The sequence below is a fragment of the Alosa alosa genome, chromosome 21 (genome assembly GCF_017589495.1).
Source record: "Alosa alosa isolate M-15738 ecotype Scorff River chromosome 21, AALO_Geno_1.1, whole genome shotgun sequence".
NCBI classification, from domain to species: Eukaryota; Metazoa; Chordata; class Actinopteri; order Clupeiformes; family Clupeidae; genus Alosa; species Alosa alosa.
The window spans coordinates 20,113,666-20,129,617 of NC_063209.1; the positions used below are offsets into that span (position 1 = coordinate 20,113,666).

The 15,952-nt window shown below is 43.2% G+C and overlaps 3 protein-coding genes across 3 annotated transcripts; 2 read left to right on the top strand and 1 right to left on the bottom strand.

Annotated features, from left to right (window-relative positions):
- The first annotated feature begins 3,075 nt into the window (after positions 1 to 3,075).
- LOC125286754 (probable ATP-dependent RNA helicase DDX41) lies at positions 3,076 to 10,187 on the top strand. Its single transcript, XM_048232008.1, has 17 exons — positions 3,076 to 3,264; positions 3,781 to 3,867; positions 4,278 to 4,431; positions 4,763 to 4,837; positions 4,949 to 5,009; positions 5,115 to 5,251; positions 5,445 to 5,517; positions 5,632 to 5,785; positions 6,083 to 6,219; positions 7,611 to 7,773; positions 7,908 to 8,039; positions 8,460 to 8,531; positions 8,623 to 8,719; positions 8,850 to 8,999; positions 9,113 to 9,184; positions 9,365 to 9,475; positions 9,702 to 10,187. The coding sequence occupies exons 1-17, from the start codon at positions 3,238 to 3,240 to the stop codon at positions 9,836 to 9,838; spliced, it is 1,839 nt and encodes a 612-aa protein (XP_048087965.1). The 5' UTR covers positions 3,076 to 3,237; the 3' UTR covers positions 9,839 to 10,187.
- Positions 10,188 to 10,282: 95 nt separating this feature from the next.
- dok3 (docking protein 3) lies at positions 10,283 to 13,995 on the top strand. Its single transcript, XM_048232010.1, has 5 exons — positions 10,283 to 10,507; positions 11,035 to 11,340; positions 11,684 to 11,771; positions 12,506 to 12,675; positions 12,849 to 13,995. Exons 1-5 carry the CDS (start codon positions 10,451 to 10,453, stop codon positions 13,707 to 13,709), a joined length of 1,482 nt encoding a protein of 493 aa, XP_048087967.1. The 5' UTR covers positions 10,283 to 10,450; the 3' UTR covers positions 13,710 to 13,995.
- Positions 13,996 to 14,097: 102 nt separating this feature from the next.
- On the bottom strand, positions 14,098 to 15,680 carry atoh1b (atonal bHLH transcription factor 1b). The gene has a single exon (XM_048232009.1). The coding sequence runs from the start codon at positions 15,131 to 15,133 to the stop codon at positions 14,327 to 14,329; it is 807 nt and encodes a 268-aa protein (XP_048087966.1). The 5' UTR covers positions 15,134 to 15,680; the 3' UTR covers positions 14,098 to 14,326.
- Positions 15,681 to 15,952: the final 272 nt, after the last annotated feature.

Consider the following 15,952-nt stretch of genomic DNA (forward strand, 5'->3'; position numbering starts at 1 on the left):
ATATGCCTCACTGATGGTGAGTGTGTCGTGACCCTTGTGGTCTTACACACAGTTCTGGTCACCCCTGCAGAAGAGGTCAAGGGGCTGACTGTATTTTAAACAAACCCTCTCCTCTAGGTTCTCCACTGGATCTATCAGTCTGTGGGTCTTCAGTTGTGGCAACAAAAAGTCTAGATGACTAGCCCCCCAGTCCAGAGTGGGTTCTGACTTTCCCACCAAAGCCAACTCAACAGGGGACTCTGTTCTGATGCTCTTCTGGCTCTGTCTTGGTCTCACTTTCATTTGAACATGCAGGCCATCTTAATAATGAAGATGTTAGGTTTGAGGTTTGGACAGCTGCCGAAATTGTCTGGACACTGGCTGACTACAGCTTCCTCAGTCTCTAGTGAGGCAGGAGACTGGGCCAGTAAACGCATCCAGACAGATGTGTGTAAGACGTCCCTCTGCTTGAAATTAAATTGATTTTGAGTAGACTTTGTTGTGCACTCTTAAAAGAACTTTAAGATTTATAATTTAGTATTTGAATTTGAAATTGAGATAAGTTTTTTCCCCAGGCCATCCAAACTCTGAACTCACACTATACTGACTTTGCACACATTCACTCCTCAGAACTCTAAAACATTTCCCAACTCTGAATTCACACTATACTGAATTTGCACTCATTCACTCCTCAGCACATGACACATGTGACTTTCTCCAACTTTTGCACATCTCCATAGAACTTTTTATTTATTATTTTTGATTTCTCCTCCATCTATCTACCCATGTCCTTGATTGCCTAGCCTTTCTGCCCCCCACCCCCATCTCCATCCCCAACACACACACACACAAAACACACACACTTACATCATCACTGTCATCACTTTGTTGTGCACTCTTAACAGAACTTTAAGATTTATAATTTAGTATTTGAATTTCCCCTTGGGGATCAATAAAGTATCTATCTATCTATCTATTTCCAACACTGTTCTAATCAGGTAAAGCTCAATGAACACAAAGTTGCCTAGGTCCTTCATAACACATTTTAAATATCATAAATAATAATAATACATTTTATTTAAAAACGCCTTTCAGAACACCCAAGGTCTCTTCACAGATAAAACAAATAAAGAGATAGGTTTTCAGTTCATTTTTACTGTAAACTGGGCAGTGGATTCACACTGCCTGATGTTGTTTGGAAGTGAGTTCCGCTTTGGGGCTGTGTGGGAGAACGCTCTCTCTGCCATGGTGCTGAGGTTAATCTTGGGCACCTTGAGCAGACCAGCTGATGAGGATCGCAGCGAGCGGGAAGGGGTGTAGCTCTCCAAGAGGTCGGGTCTACAGAGGAGGCCATCTCAAACCTCATGCACATCACCTTAACTCACCTGGAGGAGGGGAATGGGAATTATGTGAGGATGCTGTTCATTGACTTTAGTTCAGCATTCAACACGATAGTACCTCTCACCTTGGTCACAAAGATGAAGGCCTTAAGACTGAACACCACCCTGTGTCACTGGATATTTGACTTCCTCACCAACCGTTCACAAGTGGTTAGAGTGGGGGGTCTGACATCTGACTCATTAACCATCAGCACTGGTGCTCCCCAAGGCTGTTTTGAGTCCACTGCTGTACAACATCTACACACATGACTGCAAAGCCAACAGTAGTCATACCTCCATCATCAAGTTTGCAGATGACACAGTGATCTTGGGCCTGATTAGTAACAACAATGAACAGCTCTACTTGGATCAGGTTGATGAGGTGGCACAGTGGTGTCAATCTAACAGCTTGACACTGAATATCAATAAAACCAAGGAAATGGTAGTGGATTACAGAAGGAAGCAGCAGAACTACAGTTACACCCCACTAATGATCAGCGGGCAACCTGTAGAGAGAGTCACAAGTTTTAAATACCTTGGTGTCCACATTACTGAAGACTTAACATGGACTGTTAACACTCAATATGTTCTGAAGAAGTCCAGACAACGACTCTACTTCCTTCGTCAGCTAAGGAAATTCAAAGTTTCTACATCCATCATGAAGGCCTTCTACACTTCAGCGGTTGAGAGTGTTCTAACTGGTAGCATCATCACCTGGTATGGGAACTCCACAGTTAGAGATTGTAGTACTCTGCAGAGAGTAGTGCGCTCAGCTGAACGTACTATAAGAACTCAACTCCCTGCTCTACAAGATATCTATTCCAGAAGAGTACTCCTAAGAGCCCAAAAGATTCTGAAGGACTTTTCTCATCCTAACAATGGATTATTCCTACCGCTGAAATCAAGAAGACGCCTATGTAGTCACAAAGCCAGAACTGAGAGACTCAGGAGAAGTTTTTATCCCCAGGCCATCCAAACTCTGAACACACTATACTGACTTTGCACACATTCACTCCTCAGCACTCTAAAACATTTCCCAACTCTGAATTCACACTATACTGAATTTGCACTCATTCACTCCTCAGCACATGACACATGTGACTTTCTGCAACTTTCTCCAAATTTTGCACATCTCCATAGAACTTTTTATTTATTATTTTTGATTTCTCCTCCATCTATCTACCCATGTCCTTGATTGCCTAGCCTTTCTGCCCCCCACCCCCATCTCCATCCCCAACACACACACACACAAAACACACACACTTACATCATCACTGTCATCACCTCACATCCATACAGCACAATGCTTGCTACAGTAAGCCTCCCTACATACATTTTATTTACTTGCTGCACACTGCCCCCAACAATAAACTTCCTTGTATCCTTGTATCCTTGTATCCTTGTGATATAATTGGGAGCAAGGTTATGCAGGGCCTTGTCTTGGAGAGATATGTCAACAGTAAGATCTTAAACTGGACTCTCTGGGTAACTGGTAACCAGTGTAGCTGCAACAGTACAGGTGTTATGTGGCTTGTGGGCTTTGTAAATGCATATAAGAACAATAATAATCCTGTTCGATTTAATTGATCATAAAATGCCATTTTACATTATCATATCCTACCTGAACTTCAGGAACTTCTCAAAAACCTCTCCTACAAAAAACGCGTGTTTTATAGTCCTCACAGGTATCCGTATAAACTTCGAAACAAACACAGGCGATAACGTGAGTGCTACGCTGGTGCTACGTTAGGCAGGGTTTTGCTACAAATGAGGTGTCCACTCGTTTAATTTGCGAAATACACAGGGACGTTTATATCATCTAAGTTATATGAATCAGTCACGGGTTTAATTCATTCGCATCTGTGATTACAAACGCAAAATGGAAGTTGAAAACAGAGCTAAAAAGGTAGAACTAACGTTAAATGGCTATTGAATGTGATGGCTAACAGCTATGTTGCTAATTTTATTTTAGTTGTATGTTGCTCTGCTGCTGCTTATTTATTTCTGTTTTAAACAATGTCGCAGTATTACTCGTTAGTCCATGGTCTGTGTTTGTCTGATTCTCTGTGGATACAATGTTGATATTTGTCGCGACTTCAAAAAAGCCACCAAGCTAACTTTTACAAGCTAACCGTTGCCAGTGCTACATAAACTGATTATGCAAGTTTGTTACGTTAACGTTAGCGAACAATTAATTTAACAAGTTGCGCCTTAAGTAACGTAATGTAATAGTTTATGTGTGGCTTCCTTTATAGATTAACTTTACTATGCTACTTGTTTCATGTGTTTTCTAGCCGATTAGGTAATAGTAACAGTAGCCGATAGCTAATACTAACAGTTAATGTTACAAAAAGTAGCTCCTGGTAACGTTGGCCTGCTTTATGGTAATGCACAACTATCGGTTATGCTTCATCCTTAACAGAGGAGTTATGGCGAGGACGAGAAGTCCGGCTCAGAGGATGAAAGCTACGTGCCATACATTCCAGTCAAGGAGAGGAAAAAACAGATGGTAAAGAATATCTAAAACCCTCAGATGCCATTCTCATGCTGCCTCTTCCAATGTCTTTGCTACACATTGCTACAAATGACAAGCTAGAGATTTGATATACCATTACTTACAAGATTCTTCTTTCCCAATCCCCATACCATCACCCTCATAAATAGCTGACCTGAATAATGTCTTGGCACTTAAGACACCACACATTATGTACATTGCCTGTCCTGTACATAGTATGTACTACTTGTATATTGTGGCCTACTTTTAAATAATAATAATAAACAATGTCCCCAAATTATATTGTATAATATATGTGTCTTTGCTATTAAAGAAACACCAATGACTGGAACCCAATTCCTTTTGTGTGTGTCAACATGCTCCAAAACCCAATTCTTATTTGCTCTGTATGCGTGCTGGTGCAGCTGGAGAAGATCCAGCGTCTGCGGGGCAAGGGGCTGCTGGAGGAGGAGAACAAGGAGAGCGGGGGGGAGCAGAGGGACGAGGATGAGGGGCTCGGCCCGCGCTCCAACATAAGCCTGCTGGACCAGCACCAGCACCTCAAGGAGAAGGCAGAAGGTGCAGATATGCTTTGCCTGCCCCGTGCCCCCTGTTAAGACCTACTGTACAGAAGAGCAAGGCCTTCTATGATTGTGTTGAGATTTTTTGCCTGGTTATTTTTGATAACTAACTAACTAAAAGTAAGATGACATCACTGGTTTTTGTGCATTGTACTGGCAAAACCCATTTCAGATAGATGTTTTTTTTTTATACTTTTGTTTACTAAACCTGTAGGATGGCTATACAAGTGTGTACAGTTTCTATACAGTGTGTGTACTTTCTATGAAATTACACTAGTTTAATTTATTCAGTGTGAAAAGTGATGTAAATTACTTTTTTTTTTTTTCAGCTCGCAAAGAGTCAGCCAAAGAAAAGCAGCTGAAAGAGGAAGAGAAGATTCTGGAGAGTGTAGCAGAAGGGAGAGGTAAGTGTGACTTTGTACCTTCATCACTCCTAATCACTCTCACATATCTTGTTTTAGTTTTACTCTCCTCTGACTGATTGTCAAACCGAGTCATACATATTGTCTTTACAGCTTTGATGTCTGTGAAGGAAATGGCTAAAGGCATCACATATGAGGACCCAATCAAGACAAGGTTGGTAAAGATTCTTCAGTTTGAGGCTTGTTTGTAATGTTTGCTGAACCATGGTCAAGTGTAATGTTGTATGTTAATGGAATGTATATTCTGCCACCTGTGTAGTTGGAAGCCCCCACGGTACATCTTAGCTATGCCCCCAGCCAGGCATGATCGAGTGAGGAAGAAGTATCACATTCTTGTGGACGGGGAAGCGGTTCCTTTACCAATCAAGAGCTTCAGGGAGATGAAATTCCCTCAGGGTAAGAGATCTTAAGGGCCACATGTCGCCGACTTTTTTTTTGACAAAGTTATTTTTTTAAATGCTATGTATGTAAACATTTCTGGCTACAGTGTCAATACCACATGCAGGTCCAAATGCCCACTGGGACCCGAGTTCGATTCCGAGTTCAAATTCTAAAAAATGTCTGATTTGTGTGTGGTGTCTACTCGCAGCTATTTTGAAGGGACTGAAAAAGAAGGGGATTGTGCACCCAACACCAATTCAAATCCAAGGGATCCCAACCATGTGAGTACAGTCATACTCTTGTGCTTCCTGCAATACATGAAATAAATGAAATAACTGATCAGACAACCGATTTGGAATGATATAATTTATATGGCCCTTTGTGTTTGCTTGTAGTCTCTCTGGGCGAGACATGATTGGCATTGCGTTCACTGGCTCGGGGAAAACACTGGTCTTCACTTTGCCCATAATAATGTTCTGCCTAGAACAGGAGAAGAGGTTACCATTCTACAAGCGTGAGGGGCCCTATGGCCTCATTATATGCCCTTCAGTAAGTATCGTCTACAATAAGATTATACAATAACAATATACAATTAATACAATAAGAAACTCTCTTTTTTGAGAGTGTGTGTGTTCATGTTCTTGATTTCTGTGCTGCACCCATGCTTTTATGTCTGTTATATTACTATGAACACATGCTTAGTAAAGTAATGCTGTTCATTCCATCATATGATTTGAGTTGATAGTGTTTTGGCTATTAAATAGCTAGATCCTGTAGCAGATTGTTGCACCAGGCAGAGCCAGGTTGAATCACACAGATCAATGTGAATGTGGTGTCTCTTTGCAGAGAGAGTTGGCCAGGCAGACCCACAGCATCATCGAGTACTACTGCAAGCTCCTGGAGGAGGAGGGAGCACCCCAGATGCGCACTGCCCTGTGCATTGGCGGCATGTCTGTCAAGGAGCAGATGGAGGTGGTCAAGCAGTAAGTCTTCAGGTCTTCCCATTAAGGGCCTGTGTCCACCAGTCACGTTTTTTTGCACCGACAGCAGCTGTTTTCTATACAAATCCTCCTTCCGCAGCACTGAAAGTAGAAATCTGTTCAACTTTTAGAATCTGTGGGGCTGGGCTTGTCAATGTCACTTCTCTCTTGATGACCATAACCTAGCAACAGTAAACTTTTGACCGAAGCGCTCTAAAAAATGAAGTTGAGGGCGCTATCAGCGCAAAAAACAGGCCCTAAGTCTTCAGGTCAAGTCAAGTCACTTTATTTATATAGCACATTTAAAACAACAACAGTTGACCAAATTGCACTCCAACCATGCGAATCAACCTAGGGCAGAGCCAAAGTTTCTTTGTAGGTAGAAGCTCCACAAAAGCCTTAGTGACAACATGGACCAGAGGTTCCTAAAATATAAAAATCCTGGCATAACATAAATTTGTTTAGATGAATGCAACTAAAAATGATGCATTTTCTCATCATCTTTAATCTGTTTCTCATTGGCTTTGTAAACTTTGCTGTGCAAAATGCTAAAACCACCTTGGTCAGGTTGGTTCAGTGCACAGGGAGCACTCATACAATCATGACTTCCACACTACACTGGGTGTTGCTCTGACTAAGGGGCCGTTTATACGAGAACGATTGCTAAGGAAGACGACAAAATATTTTATCATAAGTGCCTTTCGTTTACACGGCGACCCTGCCATCGGGCTTGAAGACGCAAAAATCTGAAGACTCCTTCCAGAGTGTAGAGTTTTGAAGACGACCCGGGTTGCGTCTCCGTCTAGACGGCTAAACCAAAGATCCTTGATTACCTCTCTGGCTAAACCGTCAAATTAGAATGTCTGCGTGTGACGTACCGGGATTCTATCACACCACCACCCAGCGGTCTGGAATGCATACCCAATCGAATATCACATACTCTTGCGTCTTCATATAAACAAAGATTTCCCCCTGAGAATGCTCGTCTAAACGCGAATAAAAAAAAAATGCAGACGAGACGCCACTTCTGCATCTTCTCTTTTCATCGTCACCGTATAAACGTAGCCTAAATGAGTAAATGTAATTTGCAGCAGCATCAGCATTAAATCAGAATTGAAATGTTTGCTCTTCTAACAACCTAACACACCTAACATGAACTTCCCCTTCTTCCCTCCTCTACCTCCTCCTTCTACCACTTTCTCCTCAACTACTTATAACTTCTACACTCTCATCTTATAGTAAAAGTATTTGATGTAGTATTTCAAAATTCTTACCTAAGGTCTCCTCTGCATTGTAGCTTGAATATTATTCCTATTGTATTTTTGTAAGTCGTTTAGGATATAAGCGTCTGCTAGATGAATAAATGTAAAATGTAAGTGTTTTATTCATTACAGTGGAGTGCACATGATGGTGGCCACCCCAGGTAGACTCATGGACCTGCTCCAGAAGAAGATGATAAGCTTGGACATCTGTCGATACCTCGCCCTGGACGAGGCTGACAGAATGATTGACATGGGTTTTGAAGAGGACATCCGAACGATTTTCTCTTATTTCAAGGTAGGTGTTGAGTTGAATGAATAACAGGGCATTCATTGAAAGGGGGGAGGGCTCTTACACTTTTCAGCTTCCTAATAAAGAAAGTCTTAACAAATATATCCTGAATACATTTTTTTTATGTGACTGACTTTCAGGGTCAAAGACAAACCTTGCTGTTCAGTGCTACCATGCCCAAGAAGATTCAGAACTTTGCCAAGAGTGCACTGGTCAAGCCCATCACTATTAATGTGGGCCGAGCAGGTGCTGCCAGCTTGGACGTCATTCAGGTGAGAAATTCAGTTGAGGGAAATTATAAACCTGTTGGAATAGATGTGCTCCTGTTGCCTGACTGGAAGCGTAAAGTTCTAGTTTCTCCAAGGTCATGGGCTGGGTTTCTAGTGAGCACAAGCACAGACTGCACTTATCTGTGCTGCTGTTTTGTGCTGTGCTGTTGTACATGAAACCATGGTAATATAGCCTCACAAAGGCATACCCAGAAGTATGCAAATGTTCACAACAAATGTGCACACCCAAGCACATCACTTCAGTCAGTGTTCACTTCTGCCGTTTTGGCCAGCTAACATTAGCCGCTAGTAAAAAAAACAGACTGGAAACAATAGACAGGGCTGATGGTTAGCTTAGCATGCTAGTAAACCATGATGTAACGAAGGGGAAAGAATGACCAAAATATGTCTATCTGTTAACAGGAAGTGGAGTATGTGAAAGAAGAGGCGAAAATGGTGTATCTTCTGGAGTGTCTGCAGAAAACCCCTCCACCAGTAAGACTTCCTTTCTCAAAAACATCACTTGAACATAGCTTTTCGATCTATGTCTCTCTCCTAACTTTTCTTTATTTTTCACCTCTCACAGGTGTTGATATTTGCTGAGAAAAAGGCTGATGTGGATGCCATTCATGAGTATCTTCTTCTAAAGGGCGTGGAAGCTGTTGCAATCCATGGAGGGAAAGGTAAATAGGTGGTGGAATGTCACTAGGTGGCGCTCTGACATATCTTCTCCCTGTTCCCAACATCTTGTTCTCTTTTTGTCTGTTACTAGCACTGCTAAGATTCTATTGCTTCTTTTTCCCTGCCTTCCAGATCAAGAGGAGCGAACCAAAGCCATTGAAGCATTTAAGGAGGGGAAGAAGGATGTGTTAGTGGCCACTGACGTCGCCTCCAAAGGTCTGGACTTCCCAGCCATACAGCATGTCGTCAACTATGACATGCCAGAGGAGATTGAGAACTATGGTAGGTCCTTATGACTCAAAGATTCAGAAGACCTGTTACGATCACATTTTATGTTTTTCTGTAAAATGTCAACTGCTGAAGCCATGTGATTAATGTACCTGTCTGTTTCCTAGTGCACAGAATAGGAAGAACAGGACGTTCGGGGAAGACTGGAATTGCAACAACATTTATCAACAAGGGCTGTGGTAAGTAAAATGATTGCATGTTAGGTTGTGGTTAAACGCCTGCCCCAGACTAATATTTCCATTACACCAGAAATACACTTGTACTGTTATATTTGGTATAGAAACCTATAGAAGGTTTCTCACCACAGATGGCCCTACAGTTTGAGATGACACTCACTCACAATTGTGTTTTTTACACAGATGAGTCTGTTCTCATGGACCTAAAGGCCTTGTTAATCGAAGCCAAGCAGAAAGTCCCACCAGTTCTTCAGATTCTGCAGACGGGGGACGAAACCATGCTCGACATTGGAGGTAAGTCTGAGTTTGCCTGGAGAAATTACACTGAAATGTATAAAGTATTTCTTTTGATTGTTTGTTTATAAGTGAGTACATATATATCTCCTGCTCTGTTAGATATGGTGTACAGCATATCTTATAGAACGTGTTAGTGTACAGTGACCGTGTCTTTCATTTTCTGTCTTTATTGTTTGTTTGTTGTGAATATGTCTGAAAGAAAGTGTTTGTTTGTTCCCCTCAGGAGAAAGAGGTTGTACGTTCTGCGGTGGTCTGGGCCATCGTATTACAGACTGTCCCAAACTGGAGGCCGTGCAGACCAAGCAGGTCACCAACATTGGCCGCAAAGACTACCTGGCTCACAGTTCTATGGACTTCTGAGTCGGCTCTGTCACCAGTCGTGTCGAATACTTCAAGGTCAAAACCAAGAAAGTATTTTTTGTGTTGGACCAATTGTTGTGTACAGTGCAGGATCATGGTCACACGGGCTATATACTTCAGTGACGTCTTTTAGGGCAAACTGTGGTTTTGTAATTTTGGGTGGCTTGTTTCAGGTCATGTGGTGTGGTGTATATGCAACGCCAAGCTATTGACCTCCGTGCAAGTTATCGCAGGCTGTGAAACATTGTGAAAAAATACATCTCTTTAATCTTCATATTGTGTTCTTGTCCTTTCCTATGGCTTCATGAAAAGCTGTCTTAATAAAATGTAAATAAAGTTTTTAAGTACAGCAATGTGTGGTGCCTCTTCTGCTGTTGATAGATTCCTGTCCTTGGTAGGCGTTGGTAACCTAATCTGATCTGATTTGTTCCACTATCAGCATGACTTACACAATTAGACGTGACGGAAAGTTTCTGAGGTAGTCACTAAGAAAAGGCGTGAGTGTGTGTGTGTGCATGACAAGGCAAGCTCAGACATCTCTGCAAGGGTGACCATTCAAAGGGGTTTTCCTCTGTTCTTCGCTTTGCTGAAGTTACCGACAGCAGGCAAGCAATGGATGTTGTAGAAAAGGAAGGCCTGGTAATGATTCAAGGAATGAAATTTGGAAAGGTGGGTAGATACTTACTCTTACGTGTAGATGTATTGAACGCATATGGTGAGGGTGGAAATATGGATGGTGGCTTCAGTGACTTAACAGCTCTTGCAATGCATCGGTGACTTCCATCTTGTGTTGACTACATTAATTAATGTACCTAGTAAGGGTGTGTGAGCCAACTTTGGTGCTTTGTGAGGAAAATAATAACTGAGGATTAATTAATGCTCCTTTACTTGGAGACTAATGTCTCAAGGCTCTGCAGTGTTATTGCTACACGATTAATAATGCAAAAGGAGGAAGGCAGACATTATAAACCCCTCCTGTGATTGGTTTTGAATTGCCTCCATTTAATGAGCATGAATCATGCATGTGTTCGGAGACCAAACGGGTGTTCTGCTGCCCCCCCTCCTTCGGCTGGCTGGTTCTTCGGTCCCTTTGGAGAAACTACTTCGTGCGGCAAAATTTCTCAATACCTTGTTATTTCCTTTTACATGATCTGACTTTAATCTGGCTGTCTGTGTGTGGGTTATGCCTTTAACAGAAGTTTTGGAAAAGGACTTGGATGATACTTTTCCAGCCCAGTTCTTCTGGCATCGGCCGGATAGAGCTGTATGATGTGCGGGATGGGCCGCTGAGCTTCTCCAGTTCAGCCAGGCCTCCGGGCCTGAAGAAGATGGAGAAGCGAGCCATCCGTCTCTCCGACTGCCTTAGCATTGTCCTCGCCCCCGAGGAGAGCTGCCCGACCGACTTCGGCGCCTTCGACCTGAACACCGCTCAGCGCACCTACACCATCGCCACGCCGATGGTCAAAGACTGGCTTCAGACTCTTTGTGAACTGGCATTTCCGGTAGGCAAACAAGGCCTATATGTCCTGTATATGTATTCTCTTTAAACATTAACATGTGGGGTGGTGGTCATGGTATAGCTTATCTATCGTTTTAACGTTTGCCAATTAAAGGTTGCGGCAGTGGGAATAGATTAGATTTTAAGGGTTCTGTTATTTTACAAAAGGCGTATGATATAAATAGGGGAAGTTGAGATAGCCAACCATTTTACTTCCTCATCTAGCTCGTCTTGAGAAATGACCAGCTTGGCCGTTCTCCATAAAAAATACTGATAGGGTACAGCAGCGAAAGAGGATGTGCTTCAGTTTATCTTGGTAAGCAGTTATCAACTCCATGCATTCACAGAAAAATGATGGGACTTCAGATGCCAGGAAAACACTCAAAGAAGACACATCCATGGCAGAAAACGAACTCTATTCAAGTTGGAAGTCAGGTAAAAAAAGATACCATTTTGTTGGAAACGAATCCAGCTAGATAATAATCACTTGTAAGTTTGACACATCTCTGTCTTGAGTAACCGGATATTTCTAAATAGCCTACAGTGGAAAATATGAGTGGTGATATTCCTTTGATGTCAACATCCTCTCCACATTTAACATCAGTCAATTAAAGAGGAATTAATGGAGTTGTTAGAAGTGGGTGTTCTTATAGTTCCTGCGTTAGCCTAAATAATGCATTTACAGCATGCTCATATTTACAGCATGCTCACCTCACACTTTTTTTTCAATGTTACCATGGCTGAGAAATGTATATAAATGTAGGGCTACATGCCACATACTGCATGCAATTCACTTGTCTTCACAAACTGAACTTTCTCTAAGCTTTTTGACAAGACCCTTGAAGCTGCAAACATGTACTATGGCGTGCATGAATTGAGCGTGCATCAATTGAAATCATTAATTTGGCATATCATGATCAGGTGACTGGTTGCACGAGGCACCCACTCCGTGCTGCTGTAGGTCACAGTGTCTGTAGATACGGGAGTGTATTTCTAGTCATGTGTTGTGCCCATATCTATGGCATCATTCTGTGTCTATCATTGTGCTGTAAGATTCATTACCGGCGTTCGCTGCAACTTTGGGCTTACCGAGACCTGATCATTCCTGTGCAATCTGGTTTGTCTTCTTCATCCCTCTGACAACTGGCCGCACTGCTCTCTTTCCCCAGGTCAGTATCAGGTCAAAGTTCAACAGACAGGGGCTGCGACGCGGTGTTGTTTGGCAGGCAGCTATGCTCTCTGTCCTGACACAGACTCCCTGTCTCTCCTGGACCTTGAGACTTCAAAGACCATCTATTGCTGGCCCTACCGACTCTTGCGCAGATTTGGGACTTTAAAGGTATGACTGTTTGTTTATGTCAAGTCAAGTCAAGTTAATTTATATAGCGCATTTCATACACAGAGGTCATTTAGTGTGCTTTACATAAACAAAAAGATGTACATGTATAGAAATATAATTGTGGAGTTGTCAGAGGAGTTGAAAAGATCCCTTGACCTCTATGTTTCCCCTAGGAGGGAGGTGTTACAATAGAGGCTGGCAGGCGCTCCGAATCTGGAGAGGGCCACTTTACTTTCTTATCAAAGCAAGGGCCGGAGATTTACCGGGCCATGGAGGAGGCCATCGCCCGTCAAAGCGGACGACTGGACCCCAGGCCAGCCCCACCCCCAGAGCCTGTGGCTTTGCCGGTTATCCCCAAACCCCCATCGTTCAGGGGCTCGATGGCGCCCGCGGCGCTGTCACGCTGGAACATCTCCCTGCCAGAGCTCCCCGCGAGACCCCAACCGCCACCCGCCAGCTCTCACAAGGACCTCTTCTCCGTCATCGAGATGCAGCCAAAGCCGAGGGCCCAGCCCAAACTGCCCAAGATGCCGCTCAGCATGCTCCCGAGCCTGCCGTCCAGTGACAGCAGGGACGAGAGCGAGGAGGAGAAGTACAGCTCCATCGGGAATGACTCTGGCCACCACCCCAACGACGATTCTCTGGTTTACTCTAAGCTGAGCGGTCTTGAGGACAGTTACGAGGAGGCGCCAAGCAGCCAGGAGCAGGATTGTGTCTACAGCAGAGTGGCGGACCATCCACCTCCTCCTCCTCTTCCTCCTCCTCCAGCGCAGAGAAGAACTCTGGTCAGGACACTAGAGGAGAGGGTGGTGGAGGAGGAGGAGGAGGGAGAGGAGGAGGGGGAGAGGGCGAGGAGTGTGGAAGAAGGAGGCGCTCACGTTATCACCACCACCTCCGAGATCCCTGTCAACTTCAAACAAACACTCGCAAACATCCTGTTCAAAGACCTGGCCAAGTTCCAGATCCAACCTACTCTCCCCACAGAAAGAACAGATTCAGATGGCACCTTTTATCCGAAGAACTTTGACATGTGACTAGGGGAAATAAAAACTATAGAACAATGCTCTGTGACCTATTATGATAAAAAAATACAACTATGTTGTAAATAACAATTAATTGATATAAGAAATGAATTAATATGTTTGTGTGGTAACTGGTGAGGAGTGTCCTGACCTTCCTATATGTCTGCTACTTGACACACACTATGGTAAAGCACATGTTTAAAAGAGATATACATGAATACAAAATGAGATTTACTTTATTCAACAACTCATTGATTTGACATAAAGACACTCAACTCAATAAAATACATAAATAGCTCATTTTGAAACAGTTCATGACCATAGACATTACTTTCAAAAGAAAAGACTATATTAAGGTTTGGACTATGGTGAGGCCAATAAAGTGCAGCTAAAGAGCCTGGTTATTCATGAGAGTATTTATACTAAATCAAGATATCCAGACATTTCAAAGGATGTGGAGTTTTGCACTGCATTTTAAGCCATTGACGGATTTATGTGATAATGTGAACTAACCTCAGAGATCTCTACAGTATCTATTTGGTTTATTTTGTCTACTATAACACAGACAGATTCATTTTAAAGTTTTGTTCTATTTTTGTCCATTTAAAGTCACTGAAAATGGCTTTCTGTCAGTGAGTCAAGCCGTGACCGTCCTCGGCATCACTTAAGAGCGAAGATTCACCATCGCTGCCGTTGGACCCTCCACATTCGTTCTTGTCCTTCGAAAAATCCGATTTGGAAGTGGACAGTATGAGCAAACGCCCGACAGTGTCTTCGGCGTCACGGGCATCTCCCATCAGGTGTATGGGAGGCTGGGATGGCTCCATCGCGTATACAAGGCCGGTTCGCGTCAGGCTGTCAGGTGAGAACGCCTGAATCGAGTTCTCCCGTCTCAGGCAGTCTTGAGACATGCAGGTCCCTCTCGGTCCTCGACAGTCCGACTGCACCACACCGTCTAACAACTCGGACAGTTCATTGATGTATATCTGTGCCATCTGGAGTGTGTCGTATTTGGATAGCTTCTTCTCGTTCTCCATTGACGGTATAACACTCCTAAGTTTGTCAAAAGCATGGTTAAGCCCGTGCATCCTCCGGCGCTCCCTGGCGTTGGCCGCGACGCGCCGGTGCTTCTGTGGCCCGCTTTGCGGTTTGGTATTGCCTCCCTGACCTACAGACAGGACCCCGGCAATGCCAAGAGGATTCTCGCTCATTTTATTTCCAGACGTCGAATTTTCCAGGGAGACGTCCACAGTAGCGTGCCCATACTGGCCTACAGCAACTCCCGCAGTGGACGTGTATGTGTGCAGCGGAGCGGTTGGGGATAGCCAGTTTCTAGAGTCGCTGCGTGCAAGTCTGGATGGATCCGAAAGTTCTTCAGCCAGTCGATCCCGAATGTTCCCCTCCGACCAATTAAGATGTTTTGCCTTGGAGGACATTGCAGGTGCAGAAAAGACAAACAAAACAAACTAAAAAACAAAACAAAAACTGTAGAATTCTGTGAATTAGAGCAGTGATGACTTATCTCAAGCCAAGATAAATCCTCAAAATTCCTCAGTGAAATGTTGAAATTTTATCGCAGCTCTTCTGATCACACTTTTAGTCTTGTTCTGAGTCCTGAGTGAAGTTGTGTTCCCACTCCACCTCAGGAGTCCCTTGCCTTATACCGCTGCCTCCCCCCTCCTCCGCCCAGAGACACCCTATCTGCCAGGCTAAATGACAGACTCCCTGGGGAAAAGGAAGTTGACTTTTATAACTCTTTTACTAATACAGCAGTAATTAACGACTGCACATAGGTAATGGGTTGGTGCACAAGGCAGGTGAATTGGTGCATGATTTTGATCTTTTTTGTTTGTTTGCATAAAGGGTTAGGCTACTTCAAGCCATGCTGAACTGAAAGAAGAAATAACAGCGAAAGTTAATTTAAATGATCATTTGTAAATAAGCATAATATGATTGTGCTTGCGTTGACAGCCTACACTTCAAAGGCGCACCAATAAAGGCCACTTATCACATGTTATGGTACCCTCTCCAGACAATAAAAACATGATTTAATAGACCATTGTGGTATTTTTGTAAAATGCTAACAACTGAAGTTAAACTTACTTCACTTAACCAAAAACTTCGTCATGTAATTTGTATCAAATACAATTGGTTATTTTGGTTTAAACTGTGGTAGATGTTGCAGCAATCACCTCAATACATTTATAAGCCCGTTTTCAAATAAACTGTAAAAGTGAGTAATCTCAAAGACGTTG